We start from the raw sequence: 25,028 nt of genomic DNA, 5'->3' as shown, positions 1-25,028 counted from the left end.
TTAATCTCTTGGCACTTGATTAAACATTTGTTCATAGAATTTAGCATGATAAGTGTAGAAATCAATAGAATTAGTTTAATACGAGAAAGCTATATGGAGTGAAATTTGGCTGGTACAAACACTCTATTGTTCATTGCTATTAAACATGATTAAACTAATTCTAAATCATCTTTTGGAATTGAGTAGCTATCAAAAGTGAAATACTATTCATCAAAACTGTTATAGTCCGAATACTTGGAAGGTTGGGTTGACTCCCACCAGCCAATTTCATTCTTTTATTATCTGGGGGAAAATTTGCAAATTGATGAAATTAGTTGGACGAATTTTCCATATGTAGGGAAAACACTACTCACTCCCCCATTATTCCCGCGGCCCCCCCCCCCCCCCCACCAAAAGAAATACCAATGGGAATTATCATGTTTCCAAGTTCTATGTGTAATATGATATGCTTTTGAATTCAATTTTTATCTAAATAAAAGAAGGAAATTCTATTGGGTGATCAAGTCATTAATAAGAATACACATTTTAGATATCTTAGATCTATTGTTTAGAGTGATGGTGAAATAGATGGGGATATTATTATTAGAATTCAAGTTGGATGGTTGAAGTGGAGGAATGCATCGGGTTTGTTGTGTGATAGAAAAGTCCCCCTCAAACTTATATTTACATTCATCATAAAATCTTAACCTTAATAATCTTGAGGATATTTTTTTAGCCATTTCCTACTATTTATAAAAACCTTAAAGAACACTTAAATCACATTTAGATCCTGATACTAAAACATGATGAGTACACCCATAAGAATCAACATATGCATTTAAGGCATGATACAAAGATGCCTCATAAATCAATGTCAGAAGTAAATAATCTGAAGTCTATAGTAGGGTGCTTGCTCTAAATCACTCTTGGATTGTAAGCAGATGGTTTTTCACAAATAAGAATAGGTATTGTAATGCCAGATTTTTCTTACCCTTTACAACTTAAATGAGAGGAGGGTTTGGCCTTTTGTAATATGAAATGGTGGACTATGATAGACCGACGGTTGAGTCGGTGGGCCCCACTAGGATGGGAGATGATCAAGAAGAGAGAGGTGGAATTGTTTCGGAACGTTTTAATTATAATTGAGATGGAATTAACTAGGGAAAAGAATTAATTTGAATTCAAATCTAAGAGAGAATTATTTAGGGAAAGCCCAGGGGACTTAATATTCATTATGTAAGGAAGAATCAATGGGGAATTGTTTAGGAAAGTTTTAATTACAATTGAGAGTGAATTAATTAAGGAAATAGATCTAATTTGAATTCAAATTTGTGCAAAAATTATTTAGGGAAAGGGGACTGATTTGGGAGGAAATTAGGGGAGTCTATTTAAGGCTATCTATGGGGTAATTTCAGATCATGTTTGATTTTGCTCGAATTAGTTTTGCTTAGGTTGAGTGTGCTCTGATCGACGGCTAGGGATTTTGAAGAGCATGATCTTTCTCTCCAATTGAAGATCCAACTGTATCTTATGTTTTTCTTCTTAGTTATTTCAATAAAAATGTTAACCATAAAGTCCTCACAAAATGAGGGCGAAATCTCTGGGTAGTGTCTTATCTACAAACCCATCTACCTTCCAAAATTTACCTCGGAACTTAGTTCGTTAAAACTCCCTCGCTGAATAAGAAGAGCGAGCGGAGGCAGGGGCCGAATTTTCGGAGCCCACAAAAAAAGAGTTATTGTGTATTTTTCTGCCTAAATTTCTTGTGTCGTTCTCTGATTTTGCTGAAATTGCATCCACTTCCTATCAAATTAGTATCAGAGCTGGTGGCTAGGGATTTGGAGAGTGCCAGATCTTCTTCTCCAATAGAAGATTCATTGTATCTTGTTATTATCTTTCGTATATCATCAATTAAAAAGAGTTTTCTCTTATTATTGCTCTTAATTCCTCTTGGAGATTGTGATTGGGATTTATGTAATTTAATTTCAGCTAAGAGAGATTGGATTTTTACAAGCACTTCCTATCAAATTGGTATCAAAGCATATATCAGGGTACGCATTGCAAAAAGAAATGTAGAAGTATTGGACGGGGAGATTAAAAAATTAAAATATGATTTTACAAAAAAGATTTCAAAATTCAAAAGCAAATTTTAGCCATCCATGAGAAGATTGATAAGAAGTTTTCCATGACATGATGAGAAAGACGCTCGAGTTCCAAACCAAAATTGCATTGTCGGAGGCCGGGGGAGCTGCCGCCGGCCAAGGGAGTAGAGGAAACCTTAATCTGATATGGAGAGCGGAAGATCAAGAGGTAGAAATGTTGGGGCAGGAAGAGGAGATGTCGCCTTTGGAGCTACTTCCAAGGAGGGGAAAGAGTGAAGGAGTGAAATTTTTGGTGGAGCTGCAGTGTTTGGAAGGAGAAAAAAATGTGGAGAAGATAGAAGCACTAGACAAGGTTCAACCACCTCTATATCAGTCTCCAGGGGTGTGAGCATGCTAGCATATTAAAGGAAGGAGTCTTACCTATCAGTGTTCGAATGTACCGTCATCTTCAAATCCAAAACGAAGAGATTGAGAGATTGATCAGGATGATGCTCGAGGCAGAGATCTTTCTGTCACCCCCCGAGACGTTACACCTGACAACACAGAATGTGATTAAGGGATAAGAAAACCTGTTATGTATTCACAAATAGAACATGCATATACGAGATATACAAAAGTGTATATATATGCATCAGAGTAAACAAAGGAAGTGAAATAAATCCAATCCTTTACTAGAAGTCAAGTAACCAATTCATTCAAATGACAATAGTTCTGATACAAGCAAATAGAAAAGTAAATATATCAAATGCAGGAAAGAAATTTACACAACCCTAGAAAACATAAACATAATAAACTACTACAAAATAATAAATATCAAAGATATTTTACTGATGGTAACCCTGTTCCTGAGGTGGCGGTCCGCCAAACACGCCTGAACCTGCTAAAAAAGATAACTGATGAGTTTGATAAATCAAACTTAGCTAGTAAATACTATCTATTAAAGCATAAACGACAAAGAAATAGGACATGCAGTATGAAAAACCAAAAAAGGGGAGTATTAACCTATAATCACTATATCAAAAGCTACCATGAGATATGTTATGTTTTCTACAACATATTCTAATCGTATGAATATATGCCAATTAGATATGCTAAATCACTTCAAAGTTTACAACTGCATTACACTAGGTATAGTTATACCTCCAAATAACCTATCAATCATTTATTACTTCCAATTCATATTGCTTATATTTTTATGCATTTAAATATACATATATCTATTGTCAGTTTATCATATACCCATACCGGAAGGTAAACACCAACCCAATGAAATCTAGTGATTTCTTGTAGAGTCGTCACTCTTGGGGTCTATCAACCCCGACTAGCCAAAAGTTAATAGGGTTATACCGACATACACATAATCAAATAGTGCAAGTGCTGTTTCAAATAATCAACAAGTATTATAAAATTCAACATAACAATTAAAATTTATATAACAAACATGATTTACAACATGAGAAACATATACTGCATTTAATATAACTAATGTATATGAATTTAACCTTTTATAGCATGAACCATTTTAAATACTAAAAACACGTGCATCAACAAATCAAAATAATACTATTTCTATAACATGATGATTTCAATATGAGCCATAAATATGTTTTTTGACATAACCCAATAATAATAAATGTTGGGAATAGAACTGACAGCATAATATTCGAAAACCTATCAAAAGCAATAAGATTATAAAGCCCCTAACAAAAAAGGGCACGCTTATACCAAAATAAATAATAGTTACAGTGGTCACTACTAACTCCAAACTCGAAAGTGGCTCGCTCGTCTCCACCTAGAGAGAATCTTAAAAGTAGAAAAACTAAAAAACATTAAGCACGTTATCAAGGCATAATCAAGGATATTCCAATCAATCTTAGCCACACCATAAACATCAAAATTAATTATGAAATAATACAATCTAAAAATATGTAAATAACCTGGGGTTTGGTCAAATCGAACATCAACATGCATAAAGCTGCTTCCTAAAGCAATCTAAACTAATAAAAAAAATGAAATCAAGTCTCCACTAAACAAAAAACTAACTAAATGAAGGAAGGAAATATGACTTTACAACTTGATAAACACAAAGAAGACAATAAAAGAAAGGATGGAGAGCAGAGAAGATGAAGAAGCTTACTAATGAAGGAGAAAGAGATGATTGTGAAGAAGATGCTTAGTGATTTTGTCGATTAATCAAACAACAGCTGCGAGAGGCATAATTAAGGATATTCCAATCAATCTTAGCCACACCATAAACATCAAAATTAATTATGAAATAATACAATCTAAAAATATGTAAATAACCTGGGGTTTGGTCAAATCGAACATCAACAAGCATAAAGCTTCTTCCTAAAGCAATCTAAACTAATAAAAAAAAGAAAATCAAGTCTCCACTAGACCAAAAACTAACTAAATGAAGGAAGGAAACATGACTTTACAACTTGATAAACACAAAGAAGACAATAAAAGAAAGGAAGGAGAGCAGAGAAGATGAAGAAGCTTACTATTGAAGGAGAAAGAGAAGATTGTGAAGAAGATGCTTAGTGATTTTGTCGATTAATCAAACAACAGCTGCGAGAGGGATGAGGAGGACCTTCGGTGCCTGCTATTAGGGAGAGAAGAGGAGAAAAATGATGCCATAGATTCCAATTCGTCTTAAGTGGTGAGAGAGTGGCAACAAGGCGGAAGATTTTGTCAAATATGGGAATAAATCACAATTTGGAGGGAGAGACAAAGGGCAAGGGCAGTTCGTTCGCGATTCGGACAAAGGAGGAGCGGGAGGAGGGTCAGTCGTCTTGCATGGCGGGAGAAATCTCGGATCGAACCGGTCTGGGTCAGGATATGACACGGTCAACCTTGTGTCAGTCCATTTTTTTGTCCACTGCTTCAACAACAATCTCCTTCGTTCCACCTTCCGGGCAAGGTGGCTTTTTGGGAGGGGAGCATTAATGGGCCGGTGGCTGAGTCGGTGGGCCCCATTAGGGTGGTCGGCGGGCAAGAAGAGAAAGGGAATTGTTTATGAAAGTTTAAATTAAAATTGGGAAGAAATTAATTAGGGAAAGAAATCTAATTTAAATTTAAATCTGTGAGGGAATTATTTAGGGAAAGTCTAAGGGAGTTAATATTCATTATGTAAGAAGGAATTAATGAGGAATTGTTTAGAAAATTTTTAACTATAATTGGGAGGGAATTAATTATGAAACAGATCTAATTTAAATTCAAATTTGAGCAAGAATTATATAGGGAAAGGGGACTGATTTGGGATGGAATTAGGGGAGCCTATTTAAGGCTAACTATGGGGTGATTTCAGATCATGTTTGATTTTGCTGGAATTAGTTTTGCTTAGGTTGAGTGGGCTCTGGCCAATGGCTAGGGATTTGGGAGAGCCGGATCTTCCTCTCCAATTGAAGATCCAACGATATCTTGTATTTTTCGTCTCAGTTATTTCAATAAAAAAGAGTTATTGCGTATTCTCCTTTCTAGATTTCTTGTGTCGTTCTCTGATTTTGCTGAAGTTGCATCCACTTCCTATTAGACCACTATAATAGCATCCACTTGATGGTTGGGATTGCTAGTAGTCTCATCCAGATAGCCCAAATGATAAATTCTATCTTCTTGTATTTATAAGTTGCCACAGATACCTATTGGTAGAAATGTGCCTATTTACCTTTTTTTGCTTTCTGGTATGGTAGGAGATGATTCGGATATCTATGAAATCTTTCACTTGAATGGACAGAACCAATTCATTTAATCTTCTTTTGCATGCATATTTTCCTGCATGTTCATGAATCATCTATTGCTGTATCCTATTGCAGGTTCCCAACAACTATGAGACTGATCTGATTTTCCCAATCATAGAGAAGGCGTCAAACTTGGCCATGATTTCCTATGCCAATGCAGATGATGCTACGAAGGCTAATTTCAAAGTATGCGTTAAGGAGGGAAACTATCTCTTTACCATAATATATTATTGAATTGGTTTACCCTACATTTAGTTCGTTTACGAAGTTATTGATGATACTATTAGCCTTTCTGTTTAGCTTTCTTATTTTTCGCCAGATTATTGGAGATCATATGCGTGCTGTTGTTTATCTCATATCAGATGGGGTTGTGCCTTCAAACGTTGGAAGAGGCTATGTTGTTAGAAGATTGATTAGAAGGGTTGTTCGAACTGGCAAGTTGCTTGGTATAAAAGGTGATGTGGAAGGGAACATTGAAGGCGCATTTTTACCACTACTAGCTAGGACGGTAATTGAACTTTGCACAAATATTGATCCGGATGTGAAGACAAGGATGCCACGAATTCTTGAAGAGTTGAAACGGGAAGAGATACGATTTCTGCAGACTCTGGAGAGAGGAGAAAAGTTACTGGACCAATTTCTGGAGAATGCTTTATCAAGTGGTGGTACTAATGGAGATGGACCTTTATTATCTGGAAAAGACGTATTTCTTCTGTACGATACTTATGGTTTCCCAGTAGAGATAACAGCTGAAGTTGCTGAAGAGCGTGGTGTTAATATAGATTTGGAGGGTTTTGAACTTGAAATGGAAAACCAAAGACGCCAGTCTCAGGCTGCTCATAACGTGGTTAAGCTCACTGTTGCAAATGAAACAGAATTATCTGAAAGTATTCCTGATACTGAATTTTTAGGATACAGCACCCTTTTTGCAAGTGCTGTAGTTAAAGGTCTTTTAGTGAATGGGAACCCAGTAGCACAAGTTTCTGAAGGTTTTGATGTAGAAATTGTGTTGAATAGGACACCTTTTTATGCTGAATCAGGTGGTCAAATTGGAGACAATGGATTTTTGTATTGCTCAAGAGATGCAGTTGCCAGAAAGAAAACAGTTGTGGAAATCAAGGATGTTCAGAAGGCCCCTGGGGGCATTTTCGTTCATAAAGGGACTATAAAAGAAGGTACAGTTGAGATTGGCTCTGTAGTGGATGCTGCAGTTGATGCAAACTTGAGGAAAAGGGCTAGAGTATGAGTTCTACTTAAAAAATTTACTTTTTTATTCAGAATGCCTCACTTTTTGATGTTTGGATCTGCATTTATTACTATACTAAATCATATCAGGTTGGGAACAAATTCTGGTAACCAGTTAGTTTACAAAGTAATCTGTTTTCTGAGTCTTCTAGCTCTGTGATTTTCTTCTATGCTTCATTTCCGGTTTTGTTCACTTCAACTTACTCTTGACCACGTCCAAGTGCTAATTTTTTTTGTAGATTGTGCTTGTTTGTATCTAGCTAAATGCAGATAATTTTTTGTCTAATTTATTTTATTTAAATCTGCCATTCCATGACCCACCTATTATATATCTTCATATGAATATCCCAAACCATCCAATCAATTCACACTACATAACCTCCCCATATACAGGAGTGTATTACTATCCCTTGGCATGTGACTAATGACTTTGGGATACTCATTTGAATTTTCATCCCCCAACCCATTTGTGAATAAAACCAACTGTTAGTGATTTTTTTTTGGTCTCAGTCTCAGATTGAAATCAATTGATGAACGTGGCGCTCCATTTAAATTGAATATAATGGACCTAACCATGCTATTAAGATACTTTAGGTCTGCCATCTAGTTTTATCAAAATCGTAAAAATCCCTCTCAAGGCACATTTTTTATGCAATACATGAATTCTAAGACAATTCAAAATCTCCCAATTGATGCTTATTTTATTAAAAAATAAAATATGATGCCAAACAAAGCTTGGAGCATCATATAATCTTGGTTAGATGATCTGACTCGATGAGCAAAACCTACTGACAGTTATATTTCCCAATTCTAATGGTCAAAATTCCTCAAATTGGTTTGAGGCAAGTCGACCCAAGCTAACTAGCCTAGCCAGGTTGGTTGCCTTCCTTGCATGCGGTCTTCATAAGGGTGGATGGGTGAACCAGCCTCTTGAGTAAGCCCCCTTGCGAGTAGTGTGTTGACTCTAGTTGATAGCATTGAGACATGTCCATAACTATGTTATTCTTCTGACAAGTTTTCAATTCCCTCCACAAAACTCCATTTCAGGTTGTATGATTGCTGTCGATTATGCAATTTTTTTTTTGATATAAAAGTGTGGAGTTATCATCATCATTTTTTGACAGCCCAAAATTTGAGCGATGATTCTTCTTGTAAATTTGTTGTTCATTTCTTTATCAGTTTAATGAGAATTTGACTCTTAACAGTACATAATGAAAAAAAAAAAATCACGTAGCTTACCCCACGTAGTGGGATAGAGGCTTGATGTTGTTATTATTGTTGTAACTTGTTCTTCATAATTTAAATTTGCTATCCGTTTTGGATGCCTCATGTTGAGGTCTACAAGGTGCTATGTTTGGTTAACCAATCTTAAGAGATTTTTGGTGCCCAACTTAGGTACTTTTTGGTGAGGTGTTGGATTAGCCTTAAGAGTGTGAACGAGTCGAGCCGAGCTTGAGTCATGCCTTACTTGTGGTCAGCTTGCCGGCCAAATCACATGCTCGAACTTGAACTTGAGCTTGATCTTGGCTCATGGTAATATATGTGAGTTAAAGAGCCAGCTCGTGAGGTCATGAAAAATAATAGGTGTTGACTTGAATGTTGCTAGAGAGGAAGAAGGCATGAGGTGTTGCAGCCAGAGAAGAAGAAGAGGTGTGAGGTGCTACAAATGAGAGAAGAAGAAGAGGCGTACACACATAGATAAGAAGAGACGTGTTTTTTTGGGTAATAAAAAGTTGTGAGTTGCTGAAGTTCTTTTTTTTTTGGAATGTGGGTTGCAATTTTTTTAGTAAAAACTATAGCCTTTATTACTTTCCATATGCAGTTAATTAGTGCTAGATTTTCCTAAAAAAATTAATGCTTGAAGGTTTATCATAAGAAAAAGACATGAACAAGTATATCTTTACAAGCCAGCTTATGAGCCTCTTCAAGTTTGAACTTGAGCTCCTTTAATAGATGAGCTCGAACTTCTCGCGAGCTCATTGTTGAGTTGAGCTCGAACTAGCTCACGAGCCCGCTTGGCTAACTTACACTTCTAGTTAGCCCACTGATAATTTGATTACATTTATTGAATAACATTCTGACATTGATCTTAGATAATAGTCAAAATTCATGGTGAGTTCAATTCAATTTCTTTTACATTGGATTATAATTACCAAGTATATATTTGGCCAACAATCTTGTGAAAGTCAAAGTCCTTGGCATTCAAAATTATTGACGGATTCAATTCTACCTTCTCTGTAGCGGACTATGATTATCGAGGTATCTAACTGATGGTCCTAGTCTCCTAGTGGTTGGCCAAAATATTTGGTTGATTCACAAATCATAGACAAGGTTTTGTGACTTCGTAAGGAGAATACATTAGATCACAACCATGCATAGGTCTAATAAGTTTGGAGTGAACTTACTATTCTTAATTTGTCGACATTGCATCACTTTCATGTTCGTAAGCAAGGAACTATTCTAGGACAAGTGAGGCTTCAAATCAGCCTATAATAGGCGCCCAATCATACACTCTTTTTAATGATAGTTGAAGTTGATGCCTTTTTTTTTTTAAACAATGCTTTGACAAAGAACTTCATTATAAATTCACCATAGTTCAACCACTTGTCTAAACTTGACCAATTTTATGTATTTTCTAGTTAGCTTCCAACGCATACTAGATCACTTGAGATATTTGAGATTTATGGTTTATTTGGAGTGATTGCAGGTATACATAAAAGTAGCTGAAGAATTGCTATGATTTTTGTTTTTTAAATTGATGTATGTTTGTTGTTAAAAATTGCTTCTCATATAAATTTTGAAAAGCTGCAACAAAGGTACAATCAAACAAAATTTTGACTTTTAAAAAGCTTTGAAAAAATTGTTCTAAACAGTAGGCATTCTTCTATAAGCTGGACAAACCAATCTAGAACTAGTTCATAACAAAGAATAAAAAAATAAATAATATCATTTGGGGCATAAGCGGAGTCTTTTATGAGGGGAAAATTATTAGTTTGATACATTTAAACAACTCACAAATTTTTTTTTAAAAAAAATATTGATTTGTACAAATCCATAAAATTCAAGATGTGTCATTAGCCATCATGTCATACAACATCAACAATCTAAGTGGTTATGTCGCATATACTACTGGCTTTGTCATTTACTTCTGTGATGAGATAGATGTCATCTCCCATTTTCAATATATGACTTAATCACTTGCTCTTCAATAGGCATTATCATCACCACCTATATCTTCACATGCTATCGCTTTATTCTTCAATTGGCATGGACGCCTTTCTCCTTATGTCATTGTTCAACTCGTTCACCACTTCATACGACTCTGACCTCATCTCATGCTGTCATGCACTATTGAAGTTTGGTGGCTCCTGATCAAGAAACATCTTTAACAAGTTATTTAATCAAGGATGTTACATTCAGATGATAAGAAGAATTACAAATAGGTGAAGCTAATTTGGTTCATGGCCACAAAGAGAGGTCTATATTGTCATCCAAAGAGTGGTTTTGCATTTATAATTTCTTTAGGTTGTTAATTTGTAGAACATTTACATGCAAAACAACAAAAAAATATTTTTGCATTTATAGCCAATGTTTCTAATAGTATGGGGTAACTAATAAAAAAAATATCTCATTAAACACAATTTTTAACAAGATGAACAAATTCTGCAATAATTCAATAAGCCAAATCAATATTCAGTTTAACCTTAAGGGGGGGTGGCAAAAAAACTCAACACATTGCAAAATTTTTGCGAAAAGATTCTGCTAATGAACCAATGACACAAAAAAATTGTCCAATTCTAACAACTAAAAGTCCCCAAACAACCGATTCATGGTAGATTAACCCAGACAGGGTTGGATTAGTCGAGGCAATCCAACAAATTGCTTGCCTTGTGTGGGGCCTTTGACTTGTGCGGCTATAAGATAGTGAAAGGACCAGTTGGTGGTGCATGATGCCTCATCATCGCTACTACTGATGATGAATTGAGGGGTTGACAGACCAACCTTGTTGGTCCATCTTCTCCCAAGCAATGTGACATGCTTATTTCCTCCCTTAAGATTTACAACTCTTTGTTGGTTTTGTAGTTGTTATTGCGTCTAGGCTTGTGCCAGCACCTCACGTGCTACAACCATCTCCTTTAAGACTTGTACTGTAATCTAATTTTCACCAAGCAATCATCTCCTTTAAGACCTATGTCACAATCTCATTTAAAGGCATAAACAGTTATGACCGGGATCCCTTGATCGGGTGGTTTTACCGCTAAATGACACTATTATATTATGGTCATGGTCAGAGCCAGTATGCTTCCCAACAACTTCAAATCATTGAACAATGAATTAATAAGATATAATCGATATGATATAAAGCCATATGTTAGCTAAGGTGGATTCAAATTTGTTCTCTTAGACAAATATTCATCCCATGTCTATACTCTTGGACGAAACAACCCATGGCTAACGACAATGATCCTTCTGTCAGGTTGGGTCGACCACCTCCTCTAACTAAGTAGACTAGAGACCATGATGGCTCGGGATGATGGAACTATGGGATCTTGATCGGGCTCATCATCACTTCCCCCACCATCCACTTTAAGTGCAAGATGGTGAAATTTTTAATTTTAAATATCATGTCTCAAAAACTAAACCCATTTTGCTACTATACATTAGATACCATGCATCTCTACGTATCTGTTTGACGACTTGCCGTAATTGAAAGTTCTCTCTCATTATTGAGAGGGATAATTAACTATAGGGGCTTGCGCCTATATGAAACTTGAACTCCGATCATAATGTCCTCGCAAAATGAGGAAGAAATCTCTGGGTAGTGTCTAATTCAATTCCCAATCTGTCTTTTGAAAATTTTCCCCTGAACCTACTTGTTAAAACTCTCCTCGATGACCCGAAAAAGAAAAAAGGAGTCCGCAGAGAGCCTGGGGCGCGAATTTTCGGAGCCCACAGAGCACAAAAGAGAGAGAACCACATCATATAAGGCACTGAGGTTTATGTGGCTTGGTTTCATCCAATCTACATTCATTGTAGATTGAGAGGCTCCAATCTACTAATAAGAGCCATAGTTGTGGTGTGTAAAATAAAGAGCACTTATTACATTTTCCCATTCCCAAGAACACCAATGCACAGAGAAGAAGAAAGAAAAACCCAAGAATCTCACATCTCAAGTAAAGCATTCTTCATTCTTACATACATTGGTGAAGATGGAAATCCTCTGCTAGCAAGAGGTTACGTGCGGAAAAAGAGATATCTTCTGACTGCTTGCTTTCTAAGCCTAGATCATGGACCTACTAATCTAGCTGTTCGCCTCTTTCGAGTGAGGAAACATCTACATGAGGCCCTAGGAGGTGCGAATCCTGAGTCATGGTTTTTTCTCACTTGGTGAGCAACCAAACGCATGACACAATTCCCATGGATTTTCAATTAGGTGCCAAATAAACCTTCACATGAGTCTTATAATGAGCCAGTTTCATAAGGGCTATATTCTTCATTGATTTGGTGTCATAAAATTTATGTATCATGCGAGTGAATTTTACTTAAAAATATTTTATGATGGATTGATGAGTCCACCTAATTCTGTTTTTGCCCTTTATTGCCTATTTCTTCTTTACCACAATTTTTACTAGTTTTCTTATATCAAGCAACTATCCAAATTCAGGTTCACCATACTGCAACACATCTGCTACAAGCAGCTCTTAAAAATGTCATTGGCTCAGAGACATCACAAGCTGGTTCATTGGTGGCTTTTGACCGGCTTCGCTTTGATTTCAACTTTCATCGGCCACTCTTAGAGCATGAAGTTCTGGAAATTGAAAACTTGATAAACAATTGGATTGGAGATGCTACTGATCTTCAAACTATGGTCATGCCCTTGGCAGAGGCCAAAAGAGCTGGTGCAATTGCAATGTTTGGTGAGAAGTATGGAGAACAGGTCTGTCATGACTTGCAAACATTTCTGTTATTGCAATAGTGAAAGCAATGCTAGGTATCATAATTTTTCTTGTGCTATTCACAATAGAAATCTGCCATTTTATGAGAAGTTGAATATAAAATAATCAATAACCCGTTAAAGATCCTAGGCATACATGCAGTCATATTATCCGAAGTTCAGTCGTGAGATATTAGAAGGGTTTGTGACATCGAACTAGGATCTTATCAAGGTTGAGTTTGTGAGTCGATGTATACTGATTTAGATGGTCATGAGATTTCACGGTATAACCACAAAAATTGATGAAAAAGTAGCCTCAAAATATGGAATGTTCACTTGACTTTTTATTTTCCTACTTATCAACTGTTATTTTTCTTATTCCAGTTGAATCAAGCCCTGATTGAAGTGTATCGGACATCTAATGTTTACGTTTCTTTATAGAACAGCTAAGGACAACATGAGTTTCTATGTTCCTCATTTCGAAACTTTCCTTTCTACATGTTAGACATTAGTTAGGATTGTTTTAATAACCTCCTGTTGTTGTCCTTGTGATATTATGTTTTAACTGACAACGTTAAGTATTTTATTATTTTAGCTAACATGGACTTTTTTCCTTAACTTTGAATGATATTTACTTTATGATTAAAATAATACCATTATTTAAAGTTTCAGATTGATTCCTACATGAAATTCAAGTCTTCATACAGGTTCATCTTCTCAACTTCTTAACCTATTATAAGGTTAGGGTTTTTCTTCGATAATCTATCCATCTTTGGCAAATGGAGCATCGAATTTTTGAAGATATATTGTTGCAATTTTTTTTCTAGCCAGCATAAAACTTGTCGAATAATCATGACATTAATTCTTTAATATATTGTGTTAATGCTATGGCTTTCCCTAAAAACGACGCGTTGTATGACCTGAATACAATAAGAATTGTATAAGGGTCACTACACTGGCATCTGAGTACAGTGTTAAATAAGGATTCTAGCATCACAGATGGTTGTGGGTAAAAAAGCTAGTCCATAAAAATTGAATTATGATAGGATATTGAAATATATTTTCTCTTACACACAAATTAATAGAATTAATAAATATTATGATTCTTAGGAAGATAAATATTCTATGCATTCAAGAAATTAAATGGCTTGGAGAGAAGCGAAGGAGATTGATAGTTTAGGATTTAAACTATAGTATTTAGGTAGTAGACATATTAGAAATGGGATTGGTGTGATTATAAATAAGATTTTGAAGGATAATGTGGTAAAAATTAATAGAATTGGAGATGAAATTATAGTTTTAAAGATTGTTATTGATGCTAAGACTATTAATATCATAAATGCTTATGCTCCCCAAGTAGGATTAGATATGTGTTCAAAATTAAAATTTTGAAATGACTTAAAATAATTACATTAAAAGATACCTCTTGAAGAAAATATTTTTATTGGAGGAGATTTGAATAGATATGTTGGTAGAGAGATAGAAGATTTTAAAAACATTCATGGTGGTTATTGATTTGGAGTATCTGATGAAGGTGGAAGGATTATATTAGATTTTTTTCTAGCATATGATTTTATAATTGCTAACATCTTATTAAGAAAAGAGATGAGTATCTCATCACTTATAAGAATGGATATAGTAAAACTCAAATTGATAATTATTTTATAAGAAAAATAAATTGTTTAGATTGTAAAATTTATAAATTTATTGTGAGTGAAAGTTATATACTTAGCATCGCCTATTAGTTTTGGATTTAAAGATGAAGGGGCGTAATATAAAAAATAAAGTAAAATGTTGTCATATGATTAGATGAGAGCATTTAAATAATAGTAACAAAAATATTTTTTGAGAGTAAGACTCAAGATCTTAAGATTCTGACTGTACATAAGAAAGCTAATGTAGGAAAAATTAGCTAATGATATTGAGAAAGTTGCAAAGGATGTAGTTGGAGTATCAAAAGAAAAAATTCTTAATAGTAAAAATAGTTGGCGGTGGAGTAAAAATGTATAAGTAAAGATAAAAAAATAATAAGTTTTGTTATGAAAATCAGTTTAGATGTAAAAACTCGAAAAATTGGAAAGATATAAAGAGGCCCGCAAGGAGTCTAAGAAAACAGTATGTGATGCAAAGAATTTGACTTTTAATGATTTATATAATATATTAGATACTAAGGAGAGCAAAAAATGTATATATAAGTTAGCCAGACAAAAAAAATAGAAGGATTTAGTTCAAGTGAAGTGCATTAAGGATGAAGATGAAAAATATTTTTATTAGAAGAGGATATTCAACAAAGTTCGATGATAAATTTTGATAAGCTTTTTAATGAAGGTTGTCAGAATACAATTGACTCTAGGGACCTTAGCACCCCAAATGAAAATAGAAAATTTTGTTTTTATCGACGTAGTAGGAAAATCAAAGTTAGAAAAGCTTTAAAGAAAATGAAGTGTGAAAAGTTGCTAGACCTGATGATTTTCTAATAGAGGTGGTGTGAGAGTGCTTAGGGGATGAAAGAATTTCTTGGCTTACAAAACTTTTCAATATTATTTTGAAGACTAATAAGATGTTAGATGAGTGGAGTACTACCGAATAGGTAAAGGTGGAGGTGGGACTGCCACATAACGAAATGTTTGTTGGTGGACTTATCATGCACTATATCAGTCTTCCCTGGCATCGGAAGAGCTCGACTCCGACGAGTTGATTGTGATCGGGGACTCATATGGAGGGTGATAATGCCACATATCTGAAACATTGAAAGTGGGGGATGTAGTGTATCCTGGCGGCAACTCGACGGTGTAGGCGTTATCGTTGATCTTGGCAACGATGGGGAGTAGACCAATTTTCGGCGTCTCAGTTTGGAGTAAGCGCCTGGAGGGAAACATTCACGACAAAGTCGTACCATGAAAAGATTGCCTACATTAAACAAAGTCTACCTGCGGTGGAGGTCGGTGGAATCCTTATACTTATGATTTGCTTTGGTCAGCTGTTGGTGAACATCAGCAAGCATTTTGGAGTATTGATTTGTAAAGCTTGTAGCAGCTCCTGACTTGCACTTGGGCAGGACGGCTACATCCAATGCAAGGTTGGGGAGTTTAGTATAAACAATGCTAAATGGAGTCTTACCAGTGGAGCGGTTCACCATAGAGTTGTAAGCGAATTTAGCCGTGGTTAGCATATATTCCCATTGTTTCGGGTAGTCCTGCACTAGGCAACGGAGCATATTGCCCAAGGTGTGATTGACCACCTCGGTTTCGCCGTCGGATTGGGGATGATAGGCTGAACTGAGACGCAAATTGGTGCCCAATCATTTCCATAACTGACGCCAAAAATGGCTAATAAACTTGACTTCTCTGTCCAAGGTGAGGCTCCTCGGAATGCTGTGTAGACGCACAATTTGTGAAAAAAAAGGTAAGCAATGTGAAGTGCGTTTGAAGTTTTCTTGCAAGAAAGGAAGTGCGCCATTTTAGAAAAACTATCGACTACGACCATAATCTAGTCGTTACCTGTTTTTTTGTGCGGGTAGGCCGAGAACAAAGTCCAAACTGAGGTCTTCCCATATAGAATCAGGAACTGGTAATGGAAAATAAAGACACGTGTTTTGGGCACCTCCCTTGTAGCTTTGATAGATTGAGCAACGATCAACAAATCGAAAAACTTCATGGCAGTGTCTCGGCCAATAGAACCTACTTTTCACTTGAGCCAGGGACTTGTCATGTCCGGTATGAGCGGCAATAGCTCCGCAATGGGCCTTTCGTATTAAGTGCTGTCGCCAAGAAGATACGGGAACACAAAGGAGATTATTGTGAAAAAGGAAACCGTGGAAAATAGAATAACCTAATACAAGTTGGTCTTGTTGACATTGAGTCCATATAGTTGCAAAATCAGGGTCATTGGCATAGAGTTCTTAAATGCAAATCGAGCCAATAAATTCCGTTTGGAGCTAGGTTAGTAAAATATTTTTCCGACTAAGTGCATCAACAACCGTATTATGCTGACCGGATTGATGTTTGAGGAAGGAGAACTTTTGGAGGAAAGAGACCCAATGAGCATGCATCCAGTTAACATGTTTTTGGCTATTTATAAATTGGAGAGCTCGGTTGTCTTTACAAATGACAAATTCCTGATGTAAGAGATGATGTTCCCATTGCTTAAGAGCGCGAATGACTGAATATAATTCTTGTTCATATGCCGACCATCGTTGTCGTGATGGACATAGTTTCTCACTAAAATACGCAATGGGATGTCCCTCTTGGGACAGAACAACACCTATGCCAACCGAGGAGGCGTCTGTCTCCACAGTGAACAGTTTATCAAAACAGGGAATAGCCAGAACTGGGGCAAAAGTTAGAGCTCTCTTGATAGTGTCAAAGTTGTGTTGCTGTTGTTCACCCCAATGGAAAATTTTTGATTTCAAGCATTCTGTAATCGGACTCATAATAATACTGAACCCCTTAATGAATTTTTGATAAAATTTGGCAAGCTCGTGAAAACTTCTGACTTCGATGAAAGAACTTGGAATGGGCCAATTTAGAATGGCATCAACTTTACCCGTATTCATTTGAACACCATCCTTGGACATAACAAAGCCAAGGAAGAGAACATGAGAGGTGGCGAACTCACATTTTGGGAGGTTGAGAAATAATTGATTGTCCTGTAGGATGATAAAAGTCGCCGAAGGTGTTCAACATGCTCTTCCAATGAATCACTGTAGACAAGAATGTTATCAAAATATGAAATACAAAATTTTCCCCAAACAGGTTTGAGTATATCTTGCATCATCCTCATACAAGTGGAAGGTTCATTACATAGGACAAAAGGCATTACTTGCCACTCGTAGAGACCCAATGGGGTCTTAAAGGCCGTCTTCCATTCGTCACCGGGTCGTATACGGATTTGGGCATAACCACTGCGCAAATCCAGTTTGGATAACACTGAAGCTCCGACCAGCTTATCAATGAGTTCGTCAATTCTCGACACTGGAAAACGATACTTAACAATTATTTTATTGATTGCTCTACTGTCTACACATAGGCGTCATTCACTATTTTTCTTAGGAACAAGGCAGGGACTGGGCATGGACTGATGCTAGCCTGAATAAGCTGCTTACTCAATAGTTCTTCAAAGATAGTCTGCATAATCTGCTGTTCTATTGGATTGAGCCGATAATGTGGTAGGTTTGGCAAGGATGCATTAGGGAGGAGGTCAATTTGATGTTGAACTTTGCGCAATGGTGGAAGTACCGTGGGGAGTTCTAAAGGGCATATGTCCTTGAAATCGCCAAGCAATTGTTCAATAGTGGCAGGAACTTGAGCACTTGCCAAGTTCGTGGAATCGGTGACCACTAGTGCCCATAATGGAGTGAATCTCGCCAAGTGAGTAATAAATTTGGACCGGAAACTAGCTGCATTATTGTGGAAGGCAAAGTATTGGTAAGTGGCAGCTTGTTCTCATGGGATCCGGATAATAATCTAAGACTTTTGCCTTTCCACTCCAAGGAATATGCATTGGCTCGACCATCATAAACAACACCAGCATCAAATTGCCATGGGCGGTCTATAATCAAGTGACATACGTCCATGTCCAAGACGTCACACAATGCATCACATACGTACTGTCGCCCAATGGAGAAAGTAACTTGGCACATATCTGTAACTGGTATGTCAATCCCTTTTTTGACCCAACTAATTTTATACGGTTGCAGATTCTTTGTAGTTTTAAGTTGAAGGGCTTGGAAAACTAAGCGAGAGATGATATTCTCTGTGCAGCCACTGTCAACTAGAAGGTCGCAAACCTTGCCATTGATAGTGCACCGGGTCTTGAAGATGGCATTACGCTGTGAAATATTGGTCTGGCGAGGAACTATCAATAACTTCTCCATGACACATACTAATGGTTCGCCATCATCTCCTTTAGTATCCTCAATCTCTGCATCTTCTTCGTCATTTGGATGAACCAACGTTTCACCCTCTTCGGGTTCCAGCAATTGAAGTTGTTGCCATTGGGGGCATTTGTTGGACTTGTGGCCTGGTTGAAAGCAGCAAAAACATTTAAGGGATGTTGGCTTAGCATAGGGGTTGTTCTGATTTGAAGTTTTAGCTCTGGGCTGGTTCTTGTTCTCAGGAATTGAGGCAACTTGCTTTAGTGGTGGTGGTGTGGGCTGTGAGGGAGATGGGGTGTTATTAGCAGCTTTAGTAGGGAGAGAGCTTCCTCTGCTAGGATCAAGTGAAGTGTCCAGGGGTAACCGGGGAGGATTTGGAAACCTTGTAGCTCGGTGTTGTTGCATTTCAGCTTTCAAAGAAAAATTGATTGCCTGAGAGAGCGACCACACGGAGTTCAGTTCCAATTTCTCTTGAATGCTATATTTGAGTCCACCAATATATCGAGCTACTATTTGGTTCACTGACTCAATCAAATTGTTCCGTGCACTGAGTCGATGAAATTCTTTTGTATATTCACTAACAGAACGATTGCCCTGCATACAATGTTGGTACTTCATGTATAAGATTTGTTCATAATCTATAGGCAAAAACTGAGCACATAGGAGTTGCTTCATCCGTGCCCAACTACGCACAAAACCCTTCTCGTCTCGCTGCCTCGTTTGAAGATGTTGCGTCCACCACGCGCTCGCTCCACTTCGTAAACGTCATGCCACATACTTTACTGGTTTTGTGGGATCAATGTCCATATAATCAACAAAATTCTCAACGGCCTTTTCCCAATCCAAGTAGTCCTCTATGTGTAAATGTCCATCAAAAAAGGAATATCAATCTTAACTTTGAATTCGGAATGACCCCCGTAGTGAGCAGGGTGTCGTTGATGTCTGTGGTTACCTGCAACATGACCCATTCCTTCCTCCTTTGATTCCACCAGATCAAAATCTCGTGGCATTTGCGATTTGTCCTCAGAATCTGAAAAATCTTGTGCGGGTTGGGGATTTCGGCGCCCATTCCGGTCAAGGTCCATACCACATTGCCCCCCAGGAACCATGGCCGGTGCTGGCTCTCGACGTAGCTGATGGGGTGCATTCCTTGCACGGTTGAGATTGAACTCGCGACACCACTTCGATAGAGAGGCGCTATACATCTGCCGACAATGCTTCTAACTGTCGTATGATATTGGCCTGGCTCGTCCACAACGTTTGAGGCTCAGAGCTTCGTCTGCAGCCAGTTCCTTGCCTTTGTCTGTCATCCTACCGAATCGGTTTTGATACCACCCTAATGTACCCCAAGATCGGCAACAGTAGGAGAACCACCTGCAAGAAGAACTTGAAACGGAGACAGAATAATGAAACAGGAAAAGACTTAGGCGGCACCGCACCCTGATAAAACTTCTATTGAAGAAGAAGAAAATGTTAACAAAAACCTGCTGTACTACTTTTTCCTGTGGCTTATATAATTTCCACTATTTTCTAGTATCAACTATCATATATTGCTAAAAGTAGCCTAACTAATAAAAAAGGGGTAATAGTATTATTGATAACCGAATAGGTAAAGGTGGAGGTGGGACTGCCACATAACGGAATGTTTGTTGGACTTATCATGCACTGCATCAGTTTATAGTAAAGACAAAGAACTATATGATGATTATTTTCAGTTGATTAAAGGTATGATTACATGGGAGGTGATGAATGCTTGTTTCCAATCTTTCTACTTAACGTTACTGATCTGCGTCAAGAAGGGGATTCTCAGGGATCCTTCGGAGATTTAGTTGGGTGATATATATATATATTTTTTTTATTTATGTCATTAAAGGGGGTAAGATTTAAATCAAGCAACAAATCACTCCATTGGCATTGGAAAAGAAAGACTATAAGAGGTGCCATTCATAGATGACTTGCTTTTAGGAACTACTGAGCATAATTATCCATTGTATGTTACAATATTGTGAATAATATAGCACTCTACCACATATTGATAGACTCTAGAGCATTAAAAACCTGAGATTTAGGGATGCTTATTTGGAAGGCATTTATTAGAGAGTGAACCATAAAATGATACTGCCCAAAGGAAACAAAAAGTGTGCCGGTTTGAAATAGTATTGGTGCCATGAATTCATATTCAATGATGTAATTCACATTTTTGGTAATGCAATTGATGGGTGATGCCAAGAGCAGAGTGAGTGATAGCAAATAAGAAGTGGATAATTACTTGAAGTTATTTGAGAGCCTGAATTTGCTCCTATTTAAAGGATTATAGAGCCATAGGTGGATGAGGATATGTTGCAGTGAATTGATAATATAATTGATGGTATGAAATGCCCTGAAGATTGAAAAATGCCATTGATAGTGTAATATTTAAGGACGAGTTGGAGCTTTGGCGGTTGAGAATCATAGGAGGAAAATTTCCAAAGGTGATTAAACTCTATAATATCTTACGAGTTTGTGGGAGTCTCTCGAGACTGGTTTGTTCTATCATTAGCAAGGTAGCAAATTCAAAATCTTTTGGAGGTTGGTGCTAGGAAGAAAGATAGTGATATAGTGTGAGGTCAAGTTCATAATATTAGTGAGGTAAATACTTTAGTTGATTAACTCTCTCAAGTATAAATGCTATTGGTTTTTCAGAGGGTTGCAAGATAGCTTGTGGCAATCATTGGTATCATTTAGCATAAAAAAAGTCTGTGTTGGTAGAATGCTAGGCTAATCGAGAATGACATGAATATTATGTAGCACAAATTGGAGACAGAAAGAAGAAGATGGGTGGTGGCTGCCTAAGGGAAATTTTTGTGGCATAAAGTTGAAGTTTGGTGCATGGAGATTTGAAGATGAGCCTATTATCTATTAGTGGCAATCTTAAGATGTGCTTTGAGTATGGGAGAAGTCACTAATGAAAATACTATTTGAGCCTTGGGTAGTAATGTAATATTTCAAATTTGTGCATAGATTGAAAGATTGTCTATCAGGAGAATATTAAGAAATGATATTCCCAAAATGTAGGCCGTTTGTAGGGTTGGAAGCAGAGAACCAATCCTTCAAGGAGTTGCAATAAAATCTTTGAGTACAGGTGGAGAAAGAATAATTGAAGCAAAGCCCACGACTCAAAGAGTTAGCCAACCATTCAAGCCAAAATGCATGCATTGACTTAGCAAGACGCAAATAATGCAGTTAATGTTATTATAAGTACAACCTTTATTTCTATGCAAATGGCTAGAATCTTGTTTGATTCTTATGCTAGCCATTCATTCAACTCTGATGTTATAGGTCCATCGATTGAAGTTTGAAGAGCTTCCTGTGGTGAATGAATTTATTCATGCACTCCTTAATGATTTAGTGAAGTTGCTACTTGATTGAGAAGTTGAGTTCCTCGTTGAATTTGGTATATGTTATAATACCTTAGCTATCCTTTTAGAATGTTCTCAAAAGAATTGTAGTTTACTTGCAGAATTTGGTTGATAGATGTTTTACTAGACTCAATCTGCTGCCCTAGGGATATGATATTTTCCTTTGTGTTATAAAATCTAAATTTAAAAATAGTGAAAATACTATTTAAAAATAATGCCTTACTGTGGCACTCCATTTTTTCTCACTTCTATTATTCTTTACTTTCGAAATGTGTGTGTGTGTGTGTAGAGAGAGAGAGAGAGAGTGCATCTGAATATAATTTAATTATATTTGGAATATGCATGCACGGTGAGATTATGTAATTGTATATTGTCAAGCTTCGGTTTATATGATGGCTAAAATGATAAAAACCATTGTAGCATATAGAAAGATAATAGAGAGAGATGAAAAGGTAGAGAAATTAATAACTGGTCTTTCTGGGTGTTGAAGACCAAAAGGATTTGATGCACGAGGATTGGCATTTGGAAATTTACACAATGAATTTTATTTTTATATGGAATTGTTTGTTAAATTTGTAACTTGAATAAACAAAGAAGAATTTAATGGAATGTTAGATATGTTGGACGAATATAAATAATGGATTTGATTTGGATATTAAATGATTATGGACTTGATATGGCTGTTAAATTCGGTCTGAACAGATGCAGTGTAGCGACTAGACTATGAAATTTGTTTAAATCTCATTTTAAATATATATATATATAAGAAGAGGGGGAGAGAGAGAGAGATCACATCTAGTTATCCCTGGATGTTACCTAAAGATTACTATATAGTGTTGCTATGATGGCCTAGAGTTTGTTCTACTTTTGTCACGCTTCTGCTAAGAACAATAACATTTCCATCATTCTTTTTTTTTTTTTTTAAGCTTTGCATTATTTATTTATTTTAGTATGTCAAATCTACTATTTGTTTAAGAGCTTGTTTTCTATTCCAGCGTGATTCAGGTGGTGATATCTCTTCTCTGAGGATTTACTTGGTATTGCTTTGTAGGTCAGAGTAGTAGAAGTCCCTGGAGTGTCAATGGAACTCTGTGGTGGAACACATGTTACCAACACCTCCGAAATCCGTGGCTTTAAAATAATTTCAGAGCAGGGCATTGCTTCTGGAATCAGGCGCATTGAAGCCGTTGCTGGTGAAGCTTTTATTGAATACGTTAATGGCCGTGATACTCACTTGAAAAATCTCTGTTCCATGTTAAAAGTATGTGATCATTAGATCCATTGGGGTCATTTGTTCTCGCTGAATCTGCACATCCGCAAATTATTAGTTGCGGACACGGGACAGAGAGAATCATCCAGATTTCTCTCTGTCTATAGTCAAAACGCATCTGCTACAGTAACTGCGATTTTACTGTAAACAGAGAGAAATCCGGATGCTTCGCTTTGTCCGGTGTCCGAACCTAATAATTTCACGGATGAGATGTATTTGTTACATTTTTTTCTCCATCTAAAAGATTGATATCTTCCATCAATATTGTAATTTAATCTGGTTATTCATTTCATTAATTGGAAGTAAAATGATAGGCATTTAAGATTCTTTCCCATAGCTCCCTGTTTTTTAGTTACAACCAATTCCTTCAGTTTCTCTCTTGAATTCTCATCCACCTTACTTGCTTCTTTCCTAGGTAAGAGCTGAAGATGTGGCCACTCGAGTAGATAACATCTTGGATGAGCTAAGAATGTCTAGGAACGAGGTTTTGATACTCCGAAACAAAATGGCCATTATGAAAGCTTCTACTGTCAAGGACAAGGCCGTCACTGTCGGAACTTCTAATATCAGGTGATCCTGAATTGCTGTAATCCAAATTTCTAACATTTTTTTTCCTTTTACTTGATATAATTGAATCGAGTAAGAATGTTTCTCAGATTTATCGTTGAAAGCATGGGTGACATTGACTCTGATTCACTGAAGAGTGCAGCAGAGTACTTAATTGACTCCCTGCAAGATCCTGCAGCTGTAGTTTTGGGATCTTGCCCAGGTGAAGGGAAGGTGAGCTTGGTTGCAGCTTTCAGTCCCGGTGTTATTGGTATGGGACTTCAGGCTGGGAAGTTCATAGGAAGCCTAGCTAAGATATGCGGTGGCGGTGGTGGTGGCCGGCCTAACTTTGCCCAGGCTGGTGGAAAGAAGCCCGAGAATTTGCTCGACGCACTCCAGAAAGCTAATTCAGATCTCATCGCAGCTTTCACTGATACAAAATAGTAGAGATTAGGAAGAAGGCGGTTACTGTTTTGTTTGGGACAACTTTTTTTACTGTTTAAATCAACTTTTTAGTAAAAAAAAGAAAATTATATTAAAAAATTACTTTAAAAAATAGAAAGAAAGATATCTCAAACGAAATCTTAAAATTCTTGCCCTGCCCTGTGTCCTATATGGTTACAGCAAGTGGTAAGCAAAGCTCATCATCAATGAAGCAGAAAAGTTCATAATGATAATGATAATTCCAGTTTGTTCTGACAGTAGCCACACATTTCATATATGCTGGATATTATTTGCATTTGATTCTGTGATATTTTATCATTATTGTTTTTTTAATATAGAATTGCTGTACAGGAACATCGTGATGGATAGTACAACATCATGTGGCTTCATGTACAGCAGTATGATGCGTCGCATTGCACAGAATTATATAGAGCTTCAAATATTCGATGTACCTTCTATAATTTTTCTTTCCTGCTCCGAATAACTTTCCTTTT

The 25,028-nt window shown here is 36.7% G+C and overlaps 1 protein-coding gene across 4 annotated transcripts in view; it reads left to right on the top strand.

Annotated features, from left to right (window-relative positions):
• The window catches only part of LOC110093371 (alanine--tRNA ligase, chloroplastic/mitochondrial), a 34,791-nt gene extending 10,191 nt beyond the window's left edge, over positions 1–24,600 (top strand). For all 4 annotated transcript variants that reach the window (XM_028693895.1, XM_028693897.1, XM_028693896.1 and 1 more), the window contains 6 exons: positions 5,897–6,007; positions 6,141–7,061; positions 12,732–13,004; positions 23,326–23,535; positions 23,960–24,114; positions 24,201–24,600. In XM_028693895.1, coding sequence (XP_028549728.1) covers positions 5,897–6,007; positions 6,141–7,061; positions 12,732–13,004; positions 23,326–23,535; positions 23,960–24,114; positions 24,201–24,534 — 2,004 coding nt within the window. In that variant the 3' untranslated portion in view covers positions 24,535–24,600. The remainder of the gene's footprint in view (positions 1–5,896; positions 6,008–6,140; positions 7,062–12,731; positions 13,005–23,325; positions 23,536–23,959; positions 24,115–24,200) is intronic.
• The last annotated feature ends 428 nt before the right edge of the window (positions 24,601–25,028 follow it).

The sequence above is a fragment of the Dendrobium catenatum genome, unplaced genomic scaffold, assembly GCF_001605985.2.
Source record: "Dendrobium catenatum unplaced genomic scaffold, ASM160598v2 fragScaff_scaffold_384, whole genome shotgun sequence".
Taxonomy (NCBI): domain Eukaryota; kingdom Viridiplantae; phylum Streptophyta; class Magnoliopsida; order Asparagales; family Orchidaceae; genus Dendrobium; species Dendrobium catenatum.
Note: the sequence above shows the minus strand (reverse complement) of the source record. Positions and strands in the feature narration are given on the sequence as shown.